A 24390-nucleotide genomic window follows, 5' to 3' on the forward strand; every position below is an offset into this window, starting at 1 on the left:
AAATATCCTAAATAGTCATATTATAGTATTGATATCCCTGCAATTAAGTTCAACATTGAGATTTAAGGTTTAAGATAATTGATTCTCTATCCGGTGACTAGATATTATTAAAGTTTTAAGATACTTGTCCCTCTATCCGGTGGCTAGATATCCCTGCAATTTAAGTTCTTTATTAAGATTTAAGATATTTGATTCTCTGTCCGGTGGTTAGATATCTCTGCAATTTAGTTTGTTGTTAAAGTTTTAGATACTTGTTTATCTCTCCGGTGGCTAGATATCCCTGCAAATTAAGATTTTAAATTTTAGATATTAATTCCTCTCTCCGAGTACTAGATATCCCTGCAAATAAGTTTCATTAAGATTTTAGGGTTAGGATTTTGGTTCTTCTATCCGGTAACTAGATATCCCTGCAATTTAGTTTATTATTGAAGTTTTAAGATATTTGTTTCTCTGTTCGGTGACTAGATATCCCTGCAATTAAGTTCATTATATTTCTTAAACTGTAACTATCACTATTTCTCTGCTCCTGAAAATGGTTAATATTAATTCTGGTTTTGACTGGTTTTCTATATGTGTTCGTCCGTGGTTGTGTGTTGTCTGTCTGTGTCTCGCCTGAATTGTGCTGCAAGAACAGGTTAGTGGAAAACTTTCTAGCTAAGAAGACAGAGTTAAGATGTCTTGTTATGAGAATGAAGAGTTATGGTTGGTACGTAAATACCCCCCTCCTAAATGGTTGGGGGTGCCTACTAGGGATGGGAATCCGTCGAATTTTTGGGCCGGATTCGGATTCCGGATTCTGAAGGAATCCGTCAAAAAAAGTGACGGATTCTTGCGGATTCCGGATTCTTATTTTTGGCGGATTCCGGATTCGGATTCCGGATTCTAGCAGTATTTTAAAAGGCCGTCCGTCACAGAGGGATAGCTTTTTTCTTTAATTTATCACTATGTTACTTGGTTGAAGCCTTGATTTGTTTAAAGTGTTGACTTCCAGCATAACTAAAACATTTACATCACATTAGTAATTATTAAAATTTGTTATGTAGAAATATTTTTTTTATCTTTGCCTTCAAACAGAGGGAGTTGTAAGAAAAAAGACGGTAATTTTAGCCTACCAATTTAGAATCCGGAATCCGCTATAAAAAACGGATTCCGGATCCGGATTCGGATTCCAAAATTGGCCGAAAATTGGGCGGATTCAGGATTCCGGATTCGGATTCCGGATCCGGATTCCCATCACTAGTGCCTACGGCTCAAATTTTATACATATAATTATTAGTTAAACATCAAGAAGTTTCACCAGGGGAAATGTTAACCCTTGGGGACTGGGGGGAGGGGATGGGGGAAGGAAAGCAATTCTTCCTTAAATCCTATTTTAAGGGGGTTTCCACCCCCTTATGCACCTACTGAACATGAAATTTTACTTTGGATAATCATATTTTTAAAATAATCTAAATTATGCTTAATACTAGTAAGTAAAAAATCTTTTCTAAAGTTAAAAATTATATCTTTAAGAATATTATGTTTTTCAGAGTTTTTCTATAAAAAAAAACAAAGTTTTTGCAATAACCACCCTGCTAAGAAAAAATTATTATTATCATGGTATAATTGTGTACAAAACCATCCCATATCAATAATAAAGCAATTCTTCGCCAATTTTACTCTAATTACACCCTCCCCACTTTCATATTGGATAAAATTTATTGCGATGTCCTACTTTGGTTAGGTTAGGTTGTATAAGGTAGAATATTAAAGGATTTAGTGCTTTATTTACTCATACTAGCGGCTACGCTAGATGGAACTAGTTATGTTTTTTTCGATTTCGGTGGTGGTACCCTCCCCCTAAATAGTTAGGAACCTTCCAGGACCTATGAGAAGCTATCTTGTAAAGGAGAACCCTATATCGGTTTATCGGTTAGCGAGATCCTTTAGTACAAACAGACAGACAGACATTTTTTAGTTTTTTGGTGAAAAAAACCAAAGTCCCCAAAGTTGTAGGCCCAACGAATAAGAAAAAGTTATTATAAAACTTTGGGGACTAGTGTAATAAACAGCCCATTGTCCCCTCTCTTTCTGCTAGAACTACAGACAACTTTTTTTGATAGGGGTGTGTTATTGTAAACGAAAATTTCACAATGATTTCGCATATGAATAGAGAAAGTGGCAATTAAAGATAGAAAAAAATCTAAAAAGTTAGGACACGTTCTTTACATATATTTTTGTCAAAACGTTTATATTTATGTTTTGCACATACTTCAGAGCTTAATTCACTTTTATGGATGTTGTTAATTACAATTTTTAAAATAAAAGGATAAATTAATAAGTAGGTTTTGCAATATGAAATACAAGAAAAGTTTATTTATCTACCTATTAAAACTTTTGCGGGTTTCGTCGCATTTTCATAGAAAGTTTTGAAAGGTTATTTTAGGTTAGGTTAGGCTAGGTTAGTGCCCCGCAGGGTTAGAGCCACACAAAAGGGCTAGAAATAGGAGAAAATCTACTGTGAAGATGTGACAAAACCCAAAACTTCATTTTCTTTCCATGAACCAAAACTTTACAGAAACAATATATATTAAAACATATATGTACATCATTATTTTTGAGAAAAATATCTTATTTATCATGCATTGAGCCCACAGATAAAGAAATGAGTTGATAATTTTGTAATGTCTTACAAGGTTTTCTTTGCAGGGAGGGGACAATGGATCGAATATTCAATTTTTAAGAGTCTCAGACTTTGGGTACTGGCTTGAAGGGAATGTGCACGAATTCAGCAGGTTCAAATCTTTTCTATAATATGAGTCTGAATGAACTCCGTAAAGATTAGCTCTTTTCTTTATTCTAAGCAAGTAGAAATTTTTTATTGAAAACTTTGGTTGATGATTCCTGTAACAATAAGGGTTTAGAAAGTGAAGCAACTCTGCATTCGGTACTTCTGCTTTATAGCTTTAGTTTTTGATATATTGAAGACGTAAGTTTAATGCAAATTATTGCCAGTTTCGCAAGTGCCAAGTCGAGCACATACCCCCCCCCCTCTAATCTCCCGACCTTGAAAAGAGGAAGGGTTAGTTTCTTAATTATGTAAGGTCAGGTTAGGATAGTTTATATTGGGTACCAGGGACCCTTGCAAGTTGATATAAGGAGGGAGGGGTTGTCAGTGCTCAAAAGACGTTTTGAAGGAAAGCACCGAAAATCTTTTATAAGCTAAGACATCTTTTTCCATTAAGTCAATACAAAATTAATAAACAGAGATAAATAATGAATAATGACACATAAAAAGAAAATGTTAAAAATTATCTAATTTTCACAAGAAGAGCTTCTCTGTAGAACTTTCTAGTGGTAACGCTCCTAAAGGACTCTTGGGGCACCTGAGAGAAGGGTTGATCCTCTAATTTTATTTAAATGTTAATAACTGTAACATTCCCTGGATCTATCAGAAACTTCACTGTAAAGAAGAAACAATTGCATACATATATAATAGGGTTGGGCCGATACTTTTTTGGCTGGATACCGGATATCCGGTTGATTTCTAATGACAGATAATCGTTATATGACAAATAACCGGATATCTGGCAAATAACCGGATATCCGGTCGAATAACCGGATATCCGGCCAAATAACATATATTTGCCGGATATTGTGCATTATAAATATATATATATAAATATCCAGTATCCGTCCAAAAAAGTTTCCGGCCCAACCATATCATATATTTTGTATTTGGAAGATTACTTGCTACACCTTCATATGTTATAATTGAGACTGCCCCCATTTTTTTTGGTAAATTTCAGGTATATATCAACACACTTAAATTGAAATTTTGTAAAAATCTTTAAAATTGGAATGGTACAAAAGCCCTTAAAACAGGTTTTTTTTGCAGATTTTAAAAACTTTGCAGTGCTTATACCATCGCAATTTTTGCATTACAGAAAAAATATTTTGCATGGGTGATTTTTTTTCATATATCAACCATATTTTGGCTGGGGGCAAAAATTTTAACAAAATTTTTCAAATCCGGGACGGGGTAATGTATATGTGATAAGTTTAGAATACGGATGAGATAGTTCTATATGGATAAGGAAATCACAACATTTAAAAAACAAGGATGACAACATCCAAAAAAAGTGAAGCAACTATGAATTATGGATGGACAATCGGACAACGTTAGTTATAAAGCAGAAGTTCAGCGTCATAAAAAATAAGAATCTAGATAGTAAAAACTACGAAACCTTTTTACATAAAATGTTCATTGATTTTTTTTGTAGCTTAACAGACAGACCGACGGATAAAGTAAATAATATTCTGGATGGCAATTAATAAAGGGAAGCTACACAAAAATTGTAGTCGTCTATCTTAAAAAGCCGCCGAGAAATTAATATTTAATCCCTTTCGTTTCAGACAGAGAGAAATTCAAGAAGAATCAAAGAGGAGCTTCGCTACTTAAAAAAGACGGAGCTTGTATAGAATTTCCGGAGAAGAGTGAGGTTATTTTTTAGGCTGATATAAAAAGGGTTATTTTAAATCCAGCTATAAAAGCCAGGGTAATTTGGTTTTTCTTACAGTTGATATAGAATTGGCACACCAGTATGAAGTTTCTGACCCTGCTGCTTGCTGTTATCAGTTATTATCAATGTCGGCGTTTCTGCTGCAGCTACCAAACACTGTTATTATGGGTAAACTCTTTATTTTTAAACAAGGATCCATAAAAGCGAAGCTCTGAAACGGTAGTTCAGACGAAATTAACTCTTGTTGAGTGTCAGAACTGAAAAAGCAAAAATTATGCGTAAATTTGTTGCAAAACTTTTTAAATGCAGAATACTGTTAAAGGATATACTTACATTTTTAGGACTTTATTATAGAGATACTTCGCATATAATATTGTACATTGTTGTAATAAGAATTAATAGTAATACTCAATAAATCAGATCAATCGGATTATTACATCACATAAAAATTTGTTGTTAAAAAAAATCTGACCATCTTTCCAACTAAATCTTATTTCTTTTTTAGAAACAGCATACAAACGACAGAAACCCTTGCCTTGCTCTCAATTAGCTCACGTACGTTATCCTGTTCCTTACAGATCCTGGCAACAAGGAAGATTAAGTACAGGAAGATTTAAAAGAGGATTATCCGGACTCGCAGGATTTGAAGATATACCTATCACAAGAAAAACAACCACAGTGCTCCGTCATAAGATTACATTTAGTTGGATAACCTTACAGTCCTTAGCATGTGCTATAACACTTTCTGCCATTTGTAAAATCATAGCTGAAAATAAGAACGATTCTAATTGATGAAAGGAGCTATCCGTTACTAACAAACCTACCCTAATTAAAGAAAAACTTCGCCATATCATAATCAATTCATGAGAAAAAGATCCATTGATTAAAGAACAATATATTATTGGTGTTATTTTCATTTTGTATTATAATCTAACATTTATATGAGTAACATTGTAAAGAAATAATAATAAAGATGAAAATAAACAATTAAAGGATACATTTAAATACAAAATTTCAAACCCTTACTAGAAATGCCCAAATTTCAAGAAATTGAGACAAAATTCTAGATTTAAGTCTGAAATTGTTGGTTTTCTCGATAAAGGATTATTTTCTGTTCATCAATTTACCATTTATACATAATCCACCATTCAAAATCTACTTAAAATATTACATTTTAGGATATTGCAGATTTTTTAAGGCGGTTAACTTATGAAAAAAAAAACATAATGACAACAATTAAAGAATAACAAAAATTGAAAGATTTCAGATAGTGTTGAGTCATTGCCTGTTTAATTTCAATTCCTATACAAAAATAATATAGAACAATGCAGATGGAAAAATGAAGTAAATTACAATGATAATTAAGTACTGAAAAAGTAAAATAAAGCTCGTTAAGAAATCACTTAAGAGAAGCAAACTGAAATAAATGGTAACTATTATCTTTGCATTTTTAAGTTGTTACAGAAAATGCAGTTGTTTTAGGCAGCAGATTTTATGAATTTAGGCTTTTATTTGATTTTTTTTTCTGTTTATTAAACTTTTATTTTTTTTATAGATTTTGGGAAATTGTTCCATGGAAATTCTTAATAAAATTTTTAGTTACAGATGATTCTTTATACCTTGCTTAATATAAATTTATTTCTATTCAATTATTATGTTTTTTTAAAGTAAGAAATGCCAATCCCTTCAAATCAATTTTTTTCTAAATAATAGTTTATGTTCTGATCTTATACATGGAACAACCTCCTATATGACGCTGAAAGTCAATATATAATCTACATCATTAGAATAATGGTGAACCAAACAAGAGTTATAACCACACTAATACTATAATATAATATGTATCAATACAAGTAATCTGATAATAGCTTTTATGTTTTATTGTAGGTTTTTTTATGGACATTTAAGATTTTACATTTTATTTTTCCTATTAGCCTAATATAAGCTAACTAAACAAAGAAGAAAATGTCACTTTTTTCCAGTTATTATAAAGCTATTATCCTACATATGGTTAATTATAATAGTTACAAGGAAAGTAATCTACAGATCTTTATTCTTATTAGTACTGAACAGCGCAGCGCTCCAAGTATTACCAGCAGCCGCCGCCTCCTTCCGTTGCTGCCCAACTTGTTGATTGTTGCCGACACTGTTGTTCTTGGCCCAAATGCTAGCAATTGACAAAGGATCCATGGCGTTGGTAGCATTGATCATTTGTTGTTGTGTTAAAGGAGGAGGAGGAGATGTGTGTTGCATTGCGCTAACACCCCCAAATCCTGATGTCATCAAATTGTTCTGCTGACTAACAACCGCGGCTGCCTGTTGCATCTGCTGGGCCAACGGCGGTGGCGGAACTGATGTAGTTGTAGCTGTATAACCTGCCATATGTTGTTGTGATGCCGTGTAGCTGCTGGGCCACAAATTTTGTCCAATAGTACCCCAACGGCCAAGCATAGCAGCTGTTCCGCTTGGGCTGTTAGCAACTCCTACCACTTGTCCTGCGCTGCTGGTGGGCGCAGCGTGCGAGTCCCACAAACTTTCTAGATAATCAGATCTTAGCATCATGCCGCTGACAGGCTCTGGACCAAATCCGGGCCATTGAGGCGCAGATGGATTGTTGCGCCGGAATTCTTGCTCGCGCATGCGTCGTTCCGCCTGCAGCTCCTGCATAATAGTGAGCCCACTGGGGCCTCCACTGGCACCAGCAGAACCCCCAGGAATTAGACCTGGCAGAGAGTTGGTCAGCGAGGCCGGTGTTAAGCCAAGTTCTGAAGTTTGCGCATGGCTGCTAGCTACATTGCCTGTTGCGGCCATATTGTTTTGACCATCCTTGGCCCAGCTGTTGCCTAATCCTGACGTACCTTGTCCACCAACTTGGTTCGGCTGTGGCTGAACTGGCACTTTACAGCCAATTGCGCCAAACTGATTAACTGGAGCTTTAGGCTCCGGGAATATTATAGCCCGCGGAGGATCAGCACGTTGACTTGTAGAAGTTGGTGGGGCAACAAAGTTGTTAGCCATGTCAGGTTGTGGCGGCGTGTTGCGGCCATAACTACCATTGAAGCTTTCCATACGCGTAGCAGCTGCAACTTGTTGAAGCCGCGGTGGTTTCTCATATGCCGGCAGAGACTGCTGACGTCGCAATTGCTGCTGCTGATGGTCATTACTCGGCGACTCGGCACGATTATCAGCTTGTATCATGCTACCATTATCCTTAGGAACGCCTCGTACTTTAGCCTCCTGCTTTTTTGCGGCAACAGGCGGTGGGGTGGCGGGTGTTGATGAACGCGGGGTTGTTGATGCCGAGGAGCAGGGTGGAGTTGCTGCGCTACTTTTAGCTTTGGCTTTAGTTGACGATGCAGTCGCCAAGTCGGAAAGTGTAGTTTCCTGTTTCTCAGATTTGACTTCAGTAGATTTATCTTTCTTCTTTGGTTTGTTTGCTGTAGTAGTTGCTGTAGCTTGTTTGGTTTCTTTTCCTACACTCTCATCAACCTAGACAAAACAAATTATAAATAAATAAAATCCCTAAAAGCAAAGTTTGAAATCAAGAGGTAGAACAAACGAATATGAACACTTATATGCAGAAGTATAAGCAAAACTGCATGTAAACTTGTTGCAAAATTGCGTAAATACATGATTTTAATTAAGGACATAATTATACTTAGGATCTTCATTATAGAGATGCTTCATTTAAAATATTGTATATTAAGGTCTTCTTAAAATTGATAATTATAACAAAATCTTAAGAATTGGATGTTTATCATTGCATATCTTATAAACACTGCACTAGTGAAATCAAATCAAACCAGGGCAAAATGTCCATAAATAGCATAACCTGCAAAGAAAATCAGAGAGAGAGAGAGAGAGAAAGAGAGAGAAAAAGAAAGAAAGAGAGAGAGATATAAAGATAGATAGAGACAGTAAGAGAATGAGGGGGAAAAAGATCAATAGGGGGGGATAAGACAATGGAAGAAATTTTATGTTTCTCATCCCTGTGCATATATAAACGACTACAAAATTAGAAGTGGTGGAAGTACCCTTATCATTGAGTAGCATCACTACAAAATATGTGTAATAATGTTGTTACCTTGTTCTTCTTTTTCTTTTTCTTGCCGGCGGCCGACTCCTGGCCGGGAAACTCGCTTCCCAGGCAGACAACTTCCGGCTGTTTGTCCTGTCCGTTGCTGGTGCAAGAAACCACAAGGAAATCCTCGGCCGTCGAGTTGTCCGTTGAGGAACTACTTGAAGAACTGCTGCTTGAGGACAGAGATGATGAGGTTGACTCACATTCATCATTCACTGAGCTCTGAGCACTTATCTTTGCTTTGGGCTTCGTTGCTGTTGCGTTGTTGGCTGTTACAACTTGATCTGTAGATGTTGCTTCCTTGCTTTCAATGGTTATAAATCCTTGTCTGTTCACATTTTTATTCTTGTTTGTCTTCTTACCATTGTTACTGCTGCTTAAATTACCTGGATATGAAAATGCCGCAGCCAAATTCTTTTTCTTAACCTGGGGAGTGCTAGCTTTACTACTGGTGGTGCTAGGCTGTAGACTCGAGTCCCCATCAAGTATATCATTGTTGGAGACCGCGGCTTTTGTTTTCTGTCCTCTTAAGGGTGATGTTTTGCTTGTTGTATTTGAATTATGGGATGGTTGTTGTGGAGGGGTTAAATGGTGATTTGATGGCCAGAAAAAATCCATGAGAAAACCAATAATGCCCTTGGGATGCAGGTTCGAGTCGGCAAAGTTATCCTCTGCCAACTCTAACCCTTTAGACTGGTGCAGGCCGGTGCCGACACCATTGGTGGGGGGTTCTTGAGTATTGTTGAGATCAGAGAGTATTTGATTAGCTGCCATGCTTAATGACGAGGCTAGGTGGGCGGCATCTGGAGGTGGAGAAGAGTTGGGTGTACCTGGCGACACTTTTCCAGCTGTCTTTCGTTTGCGCAAGCTCATCGACGGCGAATGGGACCGTTCACGCTCTTTGCATTCTTGCATTGTCTGTCGGGCAACCTCGCGCAGGTCAAGCAGTCGCGCATTTTCCGGCAGTTGCGATTGATTGGCACAGGCGCCGCCCGGCTGGTTAGCATGTGTACTCATGATGTAGCAGTAGCGCAGTATCCGGTCAGATTCCACGACTGCTGCAACAAAGGCACTCAGCAGGGTGAGGACGGTTAACGTGATGACCATAATGTACAGGTAGAACTCCCAGACGGGACGGGGCAGGCTATTGGCGCACACACTTAGTAGATGCGATGGTACCGTTGCTGTTAGGGTGTACTTAATGTCGCCTTTACCTTCTTGACCGCCGGCTAGTGATGTTTTCAGAGTTAGCGAACGGGTTATCTTTGATAGTGTAAAGTCTGGGGTAAATGCTATGTTTATTCGTTTCGAAGCATTTGCCGCCAGCTCGAACGGATCACATTCCAGAACTTTGAATCCATATCCTTCACAGCTGTAGCCGTCTATAAAGAACCCTGTCACCCATATAGGAACTTCTCCGGTGTTCTGCGCTGTAAAAGGCCGTTTGACCGTCAGGCCTGGTTGGTTACGAACACTGGTCGGTTTCTTATCACAATCCTTGAGGTGTTTCTCGGTGATGTCAAATGCATGAAGGCTGGAGCCTGTCCGCTTGTTACCAAACTTAAGGTCACCAACGGCGCCCCGTCCCACTAGATCAACCGTTTGCAGGCCGGTCAAGTTGTTGCGGATAAAAAGAACACTGGATAGCGGCACGGTGGCAACTTTAGGCGTAAAAACTATAGAAATTCTGACGGCCTGATTGGGCGATAATACAACAGGATATGTATTAGGCGCCACGCCAATGTCAAACTTGTCAGAAAAGTCATCACCAAACGTTGCCACCGGAGCAAACGGATCATAAGCGTCCACAACTGACTCAATACGGAACGTCGACGAGTCCTCGGGGTCGGGAAATATTTCCACCTCGTCCTCGTATTTTATCCGGTTAGGCAGGTTGGCCAGGATGTCAGTGGGGTTGGGGTAGGCGGACAGCGGCACTATGTGCACCAGTACGGGCAGCTGGGAGGGATTGATCAGAAGTATCTCCTCCCGAGAACTGTTGCCAATCTGCGTTAATGGAAATCTCCTAAAAAAATACAAAATATTAGAGAAATAAAGAACAAGTTGTAAATTGATGAGAAAGAAATAGATGGAGATTGATTATTATTGCCTTTTCAATCTCTCAAAACAATTCAAATTTTAAGGGGGGGAGAGGCGGATGTGCCACTTTTTGAAACCTAAAGTAAAATGCGCATGATCTCAGCCCATAAAAGAGATACAGCTCTTAAATTCGGCACAGAAGTTGCTTTTGTGGAGAACAATATAGAACTGCGAAGAAACGGCGGCGGAAACGCCGCTTTTGATGAAAACCGCCATTTCAATTTTTTTTCCTTTTTCGCCACATTAGACAGTTCTCAATCATCTGAGATAAACTTTTTTTTCTCATAAAAATTTCCCTTATATTTCAAACATATCAATATTTAAAAAAAAATTGCAAGTGTAAAATCTTATAAGTGTCAAGTGAAAATTTAAGGGAAATTAAGAAAAAAAAAATTTGGCGGGAAACGGCGGTTTTCGGCTTGAGCTGCCGTTCCGCCTCCGTTTCTTCGCAGTTCCATATTGTTCTCCACAAAAGCAACTACTGTGCCGAATTTTAGAGCTGTAACTCTTTTATGGGCTGAGATCATGCGCGTTTTACTTTTGGTTTAAAAAAGTGGCACATCCGCCCCCCCCCCCCCCTCCCTCTTTGAAATGTGGTGGAATCAATCTAAAGAAAAAGACGATAATAATAATAATAAAAAGGAAAACAGATATTTTAAAACTATTATTTATTCTTTTTATGTCATAACAATTGGGAAATATGATTTTTATGACATTATAAACTAACTCATGGAACGGCTATGTTTTAAAATAATTTTTGATTAGAATTATGTAAATTAGCTGAGATTGCTTCGATGATATTTCAAATAAAGACCACATTTTTTTAGGACCATACTTAGTTTGTAGCTATTTTATTTGTTAGTTAGAAAAATGTACATTTAATGTGTCTATTATCGAAGTGATATAAAAATCCACCTTAAAGCGTCCAGACAGAGGATCGGCCAGGAGAGGGCTGCCTTCGCGTTGAAATGGAATCCCTTCACCTCGTTCGTATCCAACCTCAGGGTCACGTTGAACTGTGAGTGAGTCGCCGTGGCCATGCGCATGCGCGACCACAGGATCAGCACCGTGGACAGGTCCATCTCTCCCAGGTTGAGCGGGAGCGCCAGGCCTAGATACCACGGGTGACCAAATTTATCCTCCACGTTAAAGCCAGTGTAGCAGTTCTCCTCCTGCCGACAAATAGCGCCTGGGTCGAAAACTACGTCGCCGATGAGGGAGGTCTCTCCGCCAGGTTTGATGGTTGCATCGTCGGGCACGTGGAAGGAGAAGCGCGGGTCTTGGCCCACCACAGAGATGGATTTGACTTGCATCTGATGTTTGAAGGTGGACTTGACAAACAGCGACACTTTCGAGCTCCGTCCCTAAAATTTAAAAATGCATTAAAATAGGGATGGACAATAAAACTATCTTTCCCCTTAAACATTTCAAGTAGGTAAGCAATTTAAAATTGACAGCTCTTATCATTACTATGTACAATTATCAAAACAATGTTAGGAGCACATAAAAAACTGATTAAAATCACTTTATTAATGCATCACCAATAATGGAATTGCCCTCTTCTTTAAATAAATTATTGGTTGAAAAGTTTGAACACTACTAGCCTGGAACTATCCCATCCAAATTCCAAATTCATTAAAAGTATCCAAAGTTATTTTAAAGCCAACGTGATTAAAAACTCTGAGTAGCAGTGTTATTTAAGTCAAATGTCCCCTCCCTCCCGTTTCTTATCAAAATATGGTGTGCAATCACCTTCACATATTGTTATATCCCCAAGACACATTGGCAGATAGAATAAAAGGGATGTTCTTTGAAGAAATTGACAAAGGTTTTCAGCGAACTTTTTGCCTCTCAGTGCATTGTTGAGCTAAGATACCCTAACAATCATTTTTAAAATAAATAGAAAATAAGGGGGGGGGGGGGGGAGAAATTTACGTCAGTTTTTTTAGGTACTGCGTACTATACCGCCGTTTTAGAACCCGCAATGCTAGACCCCAACGCAGTGGTCAGACGTCATTCAGGGAAAAAAACTTAAACCTCTCCGTTTTTTTAAAAAGGGGACGGAGGTTCAGTGCCTGACAGGCACATTGAGAGAAAGCATCTATACAGTTAATGAAATAATATGTAGTTTTGATAATTTGATAATGTAATAAATTTTGCGGAACTGATACCTCTCCAAAAGAGAGACTTTAAGAAATTATTGAAATTACTTGTCTGTGATTTGCAAACTCTTTGTTTAAAAACGTAAGTAACTTTTTTTTGTATTTCTTACATTCGTAAAAACGTTATAGAATAATTTAGTTCCTAAGTGGCGCAAGAATGGAACTCAAAAAATTATAATTTTTTATTTAACCTTGATAAAAAATCAAACCCCGCCCTTTTAAAACAAAAACATCACTATATTTTTAGTTTTAGGGAAAAAAATTATTTAAAATGCATGTATTTTTTTTTAAAGCTATCTGATTATTTGTTAGGTAGTAATTAAACATTGAAACTCCGTGTAAACTTAGGTATCAAATAAATATAATATGTTTTAATGACCTATTATTAATGTAAGAAAAGTCGAAATTAAGAAAACTTTCAATTTTAAACAATTGCAATGTCTCGTAAGAAATTCAGCTTCCTTTAAAAAAAATCTTCCTAGACATTTTGTAATGATCCCTTGAATAGCTTATCTGACATTAGTACCCCCCCCCCCCCCCGTATTTCAAAATTGTAAAACTTCGTTATTTAACCCATATGTAGCCTATAACATAAGCATATTTTATGTAAGAGGTTTCTTTATGGTCCACTTGCAGTAAAAGGGATATTACCGAAATTTCTGTCATTTGCAAAAAGAATAATATATTCTACAAAGAATATTTTATCATTCGTTGGAAATTAAGCTTTTCGTTATGATAAAATATAAACCTTCTATTACTGGTAATAAAATCCTTATTTGAAATATGACAATAACGATTAAATAATCTACAATCCTTTGGTGAACTATTACTAACATTGTTAAGTTAAGTAGCACCCCCCCCCCCCCGAAACTTTTTTCTTCTTTACTAACAACTTAACAAGTGTCCTCTGAGCCTTTATTATACCTAATCCAAACCATAAAACGCCTGACAATAGTTCTCATTTGGTCACAATAATGAAATTCTTATGAGATCTTAGATATCATTTTTTTACTATATTTTTAAGACTTTAAGTAAAAACTCTTTATAACATTATGCACTATCTGCTAGTGTGTATCTGATTTATTTTAACTTAGTCTTACATAAGTTAACCTATGTCATATTAGATAAGTTGTATAACTGCAAAAACTAATGTATTGTGTAAAAGTCGGATAAAATTAGAGTTTGTTAGATGGGGGAGAGGGGATATTTCCTACATACCATCTTTGTCTAAACAAACATAGGTAGACTATCTTTTCTCAATTTTAAGTGTCATTTCATTTCATGGGTAATTTTGAAAACTTAAGAAACCTCCCAACGCTCTTGGATTGAAAACAAAAATTATATATATAATTACACAAAACCTATCATCAAAATCTGAAAATTGACAAATACTAGATTATTTACAAAATAAATTATATATTTTATAATCATTTTTCCAATTGATTAAATTGGCTAATCATAAAATAGATAGAAATGACTGATGAAAGTTTTAGAGTAATATGGTAAGAACTCATTATCTTTTTTAAATAACTCACTAAAAAAAATGCTTGTAATCTTGATTAACGGCTGAGTAAATATATTTATTTTATCTGTGCACAGCTTCGTCCACCTGTCAGCAGCATATGGCAGCTATTTTTCCTAATATGACGGACGCAGTACATCTATCTCAAAATAAAGTTTCAAAGACTTGAAAAACATTTGCGTTAAGTTTCAGGGATCTAAAGGGATAATACAATGGCCGCTAAATTGATGTACATTCCCAATTCCCACAAAATTACCCCTTCTGCGGATTACAATTAGTAGTTAAAACATTAGAACAATCAACCAATCAAAATTCACTCAAGTTGTTAAGACAACAAATAAGAAAACGGCATTAGGACTAGTGTAATAAACAGCTCATTGTCCCCTCTCTCTCATGTTAAGAATAAAAAACCTAATTTAACTTCCCCATCTAAAAATATAATTTACATGTATACGCAAAAGTTATTCCCAGACAAATAAATTGACCGAGAAATAAGTTTTTGAGTTCACTTCAAAATTTCTCATTTTTAAGAGAAAACTAATATAAAATACAATAAGTTTTACAAGGTGTTTTATATAAAGTTAGGAAGTTTTTTTTGTACGTTAAAGCTCATAGGTCCTGGGCTTTTTTCATACTTTCCCTTCAATGAATGCGAGATAAATATTTCTGAAATTTAACAAATGTAAAACAAATCAATGCCATAAATCTCGAAGTAGACCAAGGGGGGGGGGGGGGGGAGTTTGTACAGTTATAAGAAATGGAAATTCAGTACCAAATTTTGCCCTGGCCGTTTGGGCTTGTTTTTATAGTTATCAATCTAATTCTTCTTTGTAAACTCTCTTATATGATTGGATCTACCTGTAAAACTTTGAAAATTGAATTTTGTGACTTTCTTTCTAGGGGCTTGTGGGGCAAAAGACCCCCCCAAACACTAAAATTTTTAAGTTAAGAGCTTATTTTTTTAAGATATCGAGCTGATTACACATCAAATATTTCATTTTTGAACTTTACCTCTATGGGCTTGTAAGCTCAAAACTTATAAATTTTGTATTTGGGGGGATTGTTTTGTAATAAGTTGAACGTGTTTTAGTGTCTAGAAAAATCACTTTACTATTACTATTATTAAAACGCATATCACATAAAATTTTTAACGTCTTCAGCTATAACGTGGCTTTTGCGGAGACTCGAACGTTGACATCTTTAACATAAGTGACAAGCATAGGGTGTGCAAAAAATGCGGACATTTAAAAAATTCAAATTGCGCGGCTTGTCATTGTAGTAGAAAAGTGTTACGCATACCGTTAGAAACGCTATGAACTTTATTTTTTGGAAATAAAAGAATGGTTTGTGTTACAAATAATACAGGATAGGTGGTAAAATGTCCCAAAATTTACTCGTAAGTCAAGTTTTAAGTCAGTTGGGACATTTTACAACGTAGCTCCCTAACTATACGTAGCACAAGAACCGTTTTTATATTTATAAAAAGCATGGTTCATAACGGTATGTGTGACATTTTTCTACTATTAATACAAGCCGCGCAATATGAATTTTAAAAGTCTGCATTCTGCACATCATTTACCTATCCATTTATCCGTGCATGCCCCACAGAATGTTGGATCGATAAGCCAATACCAGTCAGGTCATAACCACAGGACGACAGGGATACCACAATGGACAGAAAATCTTCTCTATCGAATATTATTCTGCCTTTTGTTACGAATATTTTTTGAAGGAGAGAATGTAAGTAGATTAATTTTACAAATATTCTCTAAATGTAAATAAAACTTCCCTTAATTTTTTCAGAATCCTTAACACTCACAATAGTGTTAATATACACCAAATTAAATAGATTTTTTTTATCACAGCTACTCTACAACCAGAGAATAAGAGTCAGTTCTTGCACGACTACAGTATAAATCAAAATTAAAGGACGATTCTTCCTTGTTTATCGACTATTTTACAATATCCAAGAACATTAATATTAGATCTCAATGCTTTAGAATAAAAATTCATGTTTTAATATTTCATATATTATTATCCGTTTAGTATACTAATTTTAAGTTTGATAATAAGTTGATTGATCTACCTCCGAATCTAGGCTAATATCTGCCCAGGACCCATATAAAGCTTTCTTAATCTGTTAGCCTAGTTGATTTCAACATTTTACTGGACAAACAAACACTTACCCAGATACTTATAAATTTATCCTAACATTTTAATTTTATGTTCCATAAGTAATTTTATGTTCCATATAGATATCTTTTTATTTCCTTTGGTTGTAATATGAAATTTGAGGTGATTTGTAAGAATAGCATTGGTGTTTGATCAACTCAATACCGCAGGTTTCAAGTTCACAATGAACATTAATATTTGTAATTTTGCACCCCTTACATCTAAAATATTAGAAGCGTAACTAAATAAAAAAAGGTCAGTGTAATCCAAATTTAACACTTTCAATGAAAAATAATTTTTTTTTTCTAGCCGGTTTTGATATAAAATATAATCCTGTAAACAGAACATTTTATTGGTTCAATTTATCATAATATACCATATTTGATAAATAGATATTAATATTTGATAAACAAATGCTATTTTTGCACAACTCTATTCAATAGTTAAAAATAAACAATAATTTGGCCAAGTATAACCTGATGGTGTGCCACAATTGCCACAAAATTTCAATGATAAAAAAACATTATATTACAAAAATATTAAATATGTTAAAAACAATAACAATACTTGCATGCTTATTTAATATCAATGTTCTCATAAACATTTTTGAAATGTTTTTGGGTTTGTTAAATTATTTGATAGAATATGGCGCTTCTAATAAACGCAAATATTTTGAAAGTAATGAAGGCAGTAATGAAGGTACACCAAATACAACTATGGAGTGTTAATTAATAATTATGTCATTTGGTAATACAAATAGGGCAGGATCAATTCTATATTGTATAATTGAGGGCGAGAGGGTACATTGGACTGTAAATTAACAGTAAGGGGGGGGGGGTCATTGGGGTGTTTATTAAGCTTGTCCCCAAAGTTTTAAAATAACGTTTTCTTATTTGTTGAATCAAAAACTTTGGGGACTTTTATCGTATTTTTATTGGTGAATTTATTAAGTTGAGAGTTCAAACGTATCAACCAAAAATTGTAATCTACCGAAGGGATAATTATGTGTATTATCATTTGTGATGTATATCAATTTATTGGCCATTGTCTTATCTGTTTTGATCTCTGGTAAATTAATCTTACCCTAAGTTTATATAGCTCCTTATGCTTTAAAAAAATTAAATCTTGATCGAGCTGTACAAACCAACAGTGTTCCAACTTTTCCACCAATAATTTTTATATAGGTACATAAGTTGTAGATGTAAGTTTGTTGATCATGATTAGGAGATTTAAACAATTTATCGTACATTGTCTTATCAGTTGATTTGACAAATGCCTGTATTATAAAAATTAAGGTTTTAATACATATTTTTTTCTACTAAAATAAATAGGTAGAAGGTTTGTAATTCCATTGAATATTAAACACACAGTTATATTCAATATTGAATATAATTAACCTAATTTAAACAAATTCACAACTATTGCCCTTTTTATATTGCAGCTACTCTAAAAGAAAAGTAAGTTCGTAATGTTTCTAAAAGATCGTTTAAGAAACATATATTCCTGTAGAAATATTTTTTTTAAAAAGGGGGATAGGCGGGAAGGAGGTTCCTTTTTCCGGTGGAGATTTCTCTTTTCAGGGTGGAGGTACCCTCTTCCCAAAAATGGTTCTCTGGACCTTTCGGAAGCTTTACTGTAAAAGATAAACATATCGGCTTCGGACAGACACAAAAACATTGTTACTTTTATACAAGGGTTTACTGCCTTCGCTTATTTTGCTTGATAGTTGTTGCTACTCTACTTTTTGACATAATTGTTCTTGTTAATTAAACATTTGTTTATTCAATTGATTTTTAAGTTATTATTCGTAATTAGTAAGGTCAACAAATAAAAATTGCGCCCAGTTTTACTGGTCAATATTACCTATTTAATATCAATTAGAATTTAAATAATTAAAATATATTAACACTTGTATTGATTATATATAATATTTTAAAATAAAAAAATTCATATTTTATTGAAAGGTTTCGATTAGAATTCTCTGTGGATACGAAAATGAAGTTGGTGATTTACATCAATCTATCATCCATTGTCTTATCCCTTATAATCCCTGTGAATTGTAGAGTATCCACGCTCTGGTAAGATTAATAATAAAACTTACTGGAAAGTTTGTGCCGAGATTTATCTCTTCTGGAATAGATGTTAAAGATCCTTTTGCCACCAGAAACCTGAAATTAAATTGTTTCTAATTATCTTTAATGAGGATAAAAACCACATAAGCGAAAATCGAATTCTTAAAAATGTTAATGGAGCATTAAAATTTCCCTTTTCATCATTTGAATTCAATAGTCACTTTTTTAGGTACTTTTCTCTACTCAAATCTTATTTTTTGTTGGAAAAGTACCATTAAAAGTTGTTTAGAAAATTCTTCTACGTAATTCTTAATAAAAATTATCTAAATTTTCATTATTCATTTCTTAAAGAAATACTTTTGAGTTATGCACATACAACGTTTAACTAATTTTTACTCTTTTATCTACCTCATAGAAATTGTTACAAAATAAAGGAAGGGCTTATTAGTGTAAAGATCACAAAAAAAACATTAAATACCTACCTATTAAATCTGTCTTTAGTTTAAAGAGGACTAGGTTTCACCATAGTATTATATCGAAAAAAAACTTTGAAATGTAAAGCATATTGCAATATTATCAAATGTTTTGTTGAGTTCAAACTGTTGTTTAAAAGCTTTGCCGCAAAAGTATATTATTTTGATTAAAATGCATATTTAGAAGAAGGGTTGGTAGCTTGTAATATTTTAAACAGTTTAATTAACTTTTACAATTTACAGCATTTGATGCTTTTATTTTTTTTACTTTGTCATTTGAACTCAACAAAGCATTTGATGATATTGCGTCAAAAAATGGTTTACATTTCAAATTCTTTTCATATAAAACCATGGTGAAGCATAACTTTTTAGTCGATAAACCAAATATTAAACATAAACCTAGTATATTCACTAAAAAAAATACTACGGATCAATGCTGGATGGTGCTTAGAATCACTTGCTCTTGTTCGTCATGGAAACGTTTTAAGCTTTTTTTCTATCCTCCCTCTGCCTCTTAGAATACAGATTCCCTAGAGTGTAGGGGCGTAGCAATTAGTTGTATATAAAGTTTTAGCCTTCTGTAATATTTCATACCTTGGTCTACGATATCTTAACAAATATCCTCCCCCTCCTTATTTTTACATTCTTTTATCCTATTTACATATGATATTATTCTTAGAATAAAATTTAAATATACTGAGAAGAAAGAGAAAGAGTATATTTTTCCCAAGCAAAATTGAGAAAATGTAAATTGACAGTTTTAAGAAAATCAGGGGAAAAGTGATAGGTAAAGATCATTAAATATAATAATTTTTTTAATTGACGAATCTATTTTAAGTTGTAAATTACAGACAATCAACTCTTTTATTACACCATCTTTATGCTTTTCTGATATAGATGCGTTTTATGAAAAGAACAATAAGGCTTTTATTGCATAGTCTTTGTAAAGAAGTTATTATATGCAGCTTTGATGTTTTACGTCTGTTCACACACCCTTGCTACTTATCAAATATATTTTATTGTGCTGTTTTAGCTAAGCTTTAACTCAATACTTATCTGAAAATTAAAGACTTTTTATGACTCATTTATTCATCCCTAAAGGCCTGAATAAAATGCAGTCTTTCCCTCATCACCCAGTAAAATGACAAGAATTTGACTAAAATTGCTTCTCTTTCTTTGCAGTCACACACACACACACACAACTTAACTAAAATTGTGGTTGTCTTCCGTAGAAAATGAAAAAAGGTCACGTGATGAGATCCCATAACCTTCATAAAAATCTTTAATCAAAGGTTTAATTTTCACATTTTATTGAATTTCAATTAGTAGGTACCTATCAAAATAAGCATCCATAAGGGGGGGGGGAAGTTTGTACACTTATAGGAAATGAAATTCAGTACCAAAGTTTGGGAGGGTCGTATGGGCTTGTTTTTAAAGTTATCAACCTAATTCTTTTTGTAGGCTCTCTTATATGACTTGATATACACGGAAAACTTTGAAAATTGAATTTCGGTACTTTCCTTCTAGGGGCTTGTGGAGCAAAAGACCCCCAAAACACTAAAAATATGAGTTCTGACCTTATTTTTAAAGATATCAACCTGATTTTTTCTTTATAATACTTTTTTAACATACCCGAATCAACGAACCATTACAGATTTCATTTTGGGACTTTCCTTCTAGGGGCTTGTGGAGCAAGAGACCCCCAAAACACAAAAATATAAGTACTGGGCTTATTTTTTAAGGTATCGACCTGATTTTTTTATAATACTTTTTTAACATAACCGAATTAACGAACCATTACAGATTTCATTTTGGGACTTTCCTTCTAGGGGCCTTGTGGAGCAAGAGACCCCAAAAACACAAAAATATGAGTACTGGGCTTATTTTTGAAGATATCAACCTGCTTTTTTTTATAAAAAAAAATAATATTTAAACATAACCGAATCTACGAACCATTACAGATTTCATTTTTAGACTTTCCTTCTAGGGGCTTGTGGAGCAAGAGACCCCCAAAAATCATAAAAATATGAGTTGTGGGCTTCTTTTTTAAGATATCAACCTGATTTTTTATATAAAAATACTATTTTAACATAACCGAATCTACGAATCATTACAGATTTCATTTTGGGACTTTCCTTCTACGGGTTTGTGGAGCAAAAGACCCCAAAAACACTAAAAATATGAGTTCTGAGCTTATTTTTTAAGATATCAACCTGATTTTTAAAAAGTAATACTGTTTTAACATAACCAAATTAAGAAAACATTACAGATTTCATTTTGGGACTTTCCTTCTAGGGGCTAGTGGAGCAAAGATTCCAAAACCACTAAAAATATGAGTTCTGAGCTTAATTTTAAAGATATCAACCTGATCTTTTTAAAATAATACTTTTTTAACATAACCGAACTAAGAAACCATTAAGGATTTCATTTTGGGACTTTCCTTCTAGGGGCTTGTGGAGCAAAAGACCCCCAAAACACTAAAAATATGAGTTCTGAGCTTATTTTTTAGGATAACCTGAGAACTCAATTTATTTTGTTTTGGAGGTGTTTTACCCTACTTTCCCCTAAAAGGAAAGTGCCAAAATGAAATTATTAGTGGCTACCTAGTTCAAACATGTGAAAAAAGTTTTCATGATAAAAATCAGCTCAATATCTCTAAAAATATTTTTTGGGGGTCTTTTGTCCCACTAGCTTCTAGAAGGAAAGTCCCAAAATGAAATCTGTAATGGTTTCTTAGTTCGGTTATGTTAAAAAAAGTGTTCTTAAAAAAATCAGGTTGATATATTTAAAAATTAGGTCAGAACTCATATTTTTAGTGTTTTTGGGGTCTTTTGCTCCACAAGCCCCTAGAAGGAAAGTCCCAAAATTAAATCTGTAATGGTTCGTAGATTAGGTTATGTTAAAATAGTATTTTTATATAAAAAATCAGGTTGATATCTTTAAAAATAAGCTCCGAACTCATATTTTTAGTGTTTTTGGGGTCTTTTGCTCCACAAGCCCGTAGAAGGAAAGTCCCAAAATGAAATCTGTAATGGTTCGTAGATTCGGTTATGTTAAAATAGTATTTTTTTATTATATAAAAAAATAAGGTTGATATCTTAAAAAAGAAGCCCACAACTCATATTTTTCTGATTTTTGGGGGTCTCTTGCTCCACAAGCCCCTAGAAGGAAAGTCCCAAAAAGAAATCTGTAATGGATCGTAGATTCGGTTATGTTTAAATATTATTTTTATATAAAAAAAAGCAGGTTGATATCTTCAAAAATAAGCCCAGTACTCATATTTTTGTGTTTTGGGGGTCTCTTGCTCCAAAAGCCCCTAAGAGGAAAGTCCCAAAATGAAATCTGTAATGGTTCATTACTTCGGTTAAGTTAAAAAAGTATTATAAAAAAAATCAGGTCGATATCTTCAAAAATAAGCCCAGTACTCATATTTTTGTGTTTTGGGGGTCTCTTGCTCCACAAGCCCCTAGAAGGAAAGTCCCAAAATGAAATCTGTAATGGTTCGTTGATTCGGGTATGTTAAAAAAGTATTATAAAGAAAAAATCAGGTCGATATCTTTAAAAATAAGGTCAGAACTCATATTTTTAGTGTTTTGTGGGGTCTTTTGCTCCACAAGCCCCTAGAAGGAAAGTACCGAAATTCAATTTTCAAAGTTTTCCGTGTATATCAAGTCAAATAAGAGAGCCTACAAAAAGAATTAGGTTGATAACTTTAAAAACAAGCCCATACGACCCTCCCAAACTTTGGTACTGAATTTCATTTCCTATAAGTGTACAAACTTCCCCCCCCCCCCCCCCTTAACTCATAAATCAATGACAAAAAATGCATAAAGGGGGGGGGGGAAGTTCTGACACATTTGCGTAAACCTGGTGTATAGGCTTTGTCTTTGGACTGAGAGGACAGGTTATTAGGGATAAAATCTTTCTTATATGATGAATTTCCCCCAGATTTAAGATTTTTTGGATAGGCCTCCAGGTTCCGGAGCTCCAGGCCTCCAGGTGGTCTCTGTACAGGTAAAAATGAAAAAAAAATTTTTTTTTTAAAGAGTTAGATGTCAGCTTATGAGACAAAATATGTATGTTTTTTCTTCAAATATGTGAATAACAATCAAAAAGAAGCATATTTTGTTTTATAAGTTAACCTCTAACTCTTCAAAAAAAAAATCTTATTTTTAATTTTTACCTGTACAGAGACCACCTGGAGGCCTGGAGCTCCGGAACCTGGAGGCCTATCCAAAAAATCTTAAATCTGGGGGAAATTCATCATATAAGAATGATTTTATCCCTAATAACCTATCTTCTCAGTCCAAAGATAAAGCCTATACACCAGGTTTACGCAAATGTGTCAGAACTTCCCCCCCCCCCTTGGCATATTAAACTATTAGTAAATGATGTTACAAAGTCAAAATAAATAGCCTTTTCTAGAATGCTATGAACTTTTAGCTTACTGTTATGTTCTAAAATGTTCAACTATAAAAGAAATACAATCACTAAGTGTCAATCCGTTTTTTTTTACCTGAACGGAACAATAAGATCTTGGAACTCCGTGGACACGAATACACTCGCCCACATCTCTCCCTCCGTCTTGCCCGTGACCAGCCCTATCCTGTAGACCACATAGTGGTGCGGGGGCACGTATAACCGGCGCGCTAGTGTGGAGAAATTTGTTCTGGTGATGATGTCCTGTTCCTCCCCCGGAGCCACGCCCATTAGTTCTATCAGGCTCCCGGTTATGTTCCCGCCCCATCCACGTAGCACAACCTAAAATAGAAACTTGTTATTTGCGCAGCTAATCTATAGTTAGGATATGTATTATGTACTAATCATTACGTTACCCATTAAAGAAGTACTATATTTCTCACTAGCGGCTTCGCCCCTAGCCTCTAGGGGCTTTGCCCCAAGAGATGACAACAAAAAAAAATAAAAAAATAAAAATAAGAAGAACTAAAGAAATCTTCTACAATTTCTACAAAAGAAATCTACAAAAGAATTCTTCCAAAAAAGAATATTTCTACAAAAGAATTCTTCCACAAAAGAATATTTCTACAAAAGAATTCTTGTACAAAAAAAAAAAAAAAAAAAAAAAAAATGGGGGGGGGGATTTTTTGTTTTTGGGGGGGTTGGGGGTGTCCCACCCCACAAGAAAATAGCTTAAAACCACCACAGGACCAATAGAAATATACCCTGAAGAGTAGAATCCAATCGGTTCAGTGGTTACCGAGATCTTAAGGGACGGACGGACAGACAGACGGACGGACAGACATCGTTCTACTTTGTATTATAGATTATAAAAATCTTTTCTGGTA

At 34.7% G+C, this 24390-nt stretch overlaps 2 protein-coding genes across 7 annotated transcripts in view; one reads left to right on the forward strand and one right to left on the reverse strand.

Moving 5' to 3' along the window:
* Nucleotides 1-4499: 4499 nt before the first annotated feature.
* LOC145318903 (uncharacterized) lies at nucleotides 4500-5394 on the forward strand. The gene is made up of 2 exons (XM_080160588.1): nucleotides 4500-4670; nucleotides 5008-5394. The coding sequence occupies exons 1-2, from the start codon at nucleotides 4628-4630 to the stop codon at nucleotides 5292-5294; spliced, it is 330 nt and encodes a 109-aa protein (XP_080016714.1). The 5' UTR covers nucleotides 4500-4627; the 3' UTR covers nucleotides 5295-5394.
* The window catches only part of Tmem131 (Transmembrane protein 131), a 40868-nt gene continuing 21859 nt past the window's right edge, over nucleotides 5382-24390 (reverse strand). Inside the window, exons 15-21 of one of the 6 annotated variants that reach the window (XM_080160584.1) lie at nucleotides 23601-23845; nucleotides 18641-18707; nucleotides 11599-12047; nucleotides 8587-10609; nucleotides 6508-7991; nucleotides 6246-6360; nucleotides 5382-6039 (exon numbers count right to left, since the gene is read on the reverse strand). In XM_080160584.1, the coding sequence (XP_080016710.1) occupies nucleotides 6543-7991; nucleotides 8587-10609; nucleotides 11599-12047; nucleotides 18641-18707; nucleotides 23601-23845 (4233 nt within the window). In that variant the 3' untranslated portion in view covers nucleotides 5382-6039; nucleotides 6246-6360; nucleotides 6508-6542. Of the gene's footprint in view, nucleotides 6085-6245; nucleotides 7992-8586; nucleotides 10610-11598; nucleotides 12048-18640; nucleotides 18708-23600; nucleotides 23846-24390 lie in introns of all 6 variants that reach the window. The other 5 variants (XM_080160583.1, XM_080160587.1, XM_080160585.1 and 2 more) reach the window with 5 other exon arrangements.

This window comes from Acartia tonsa, chromosome 5, assembly GCF_053477335.1.
Source record: "Acartia tonsa isolate MP-2025a chromosome 5, ASM5347733v1, whole genome shotgun sequence".
Classification (NCBI taxonomy): domain Eukaryota; kingdom Metazoa; phylum Arthropoda; class Copepoda; order Calanoida; family Acartiidae; genus Acartia; species Acartia tonsa.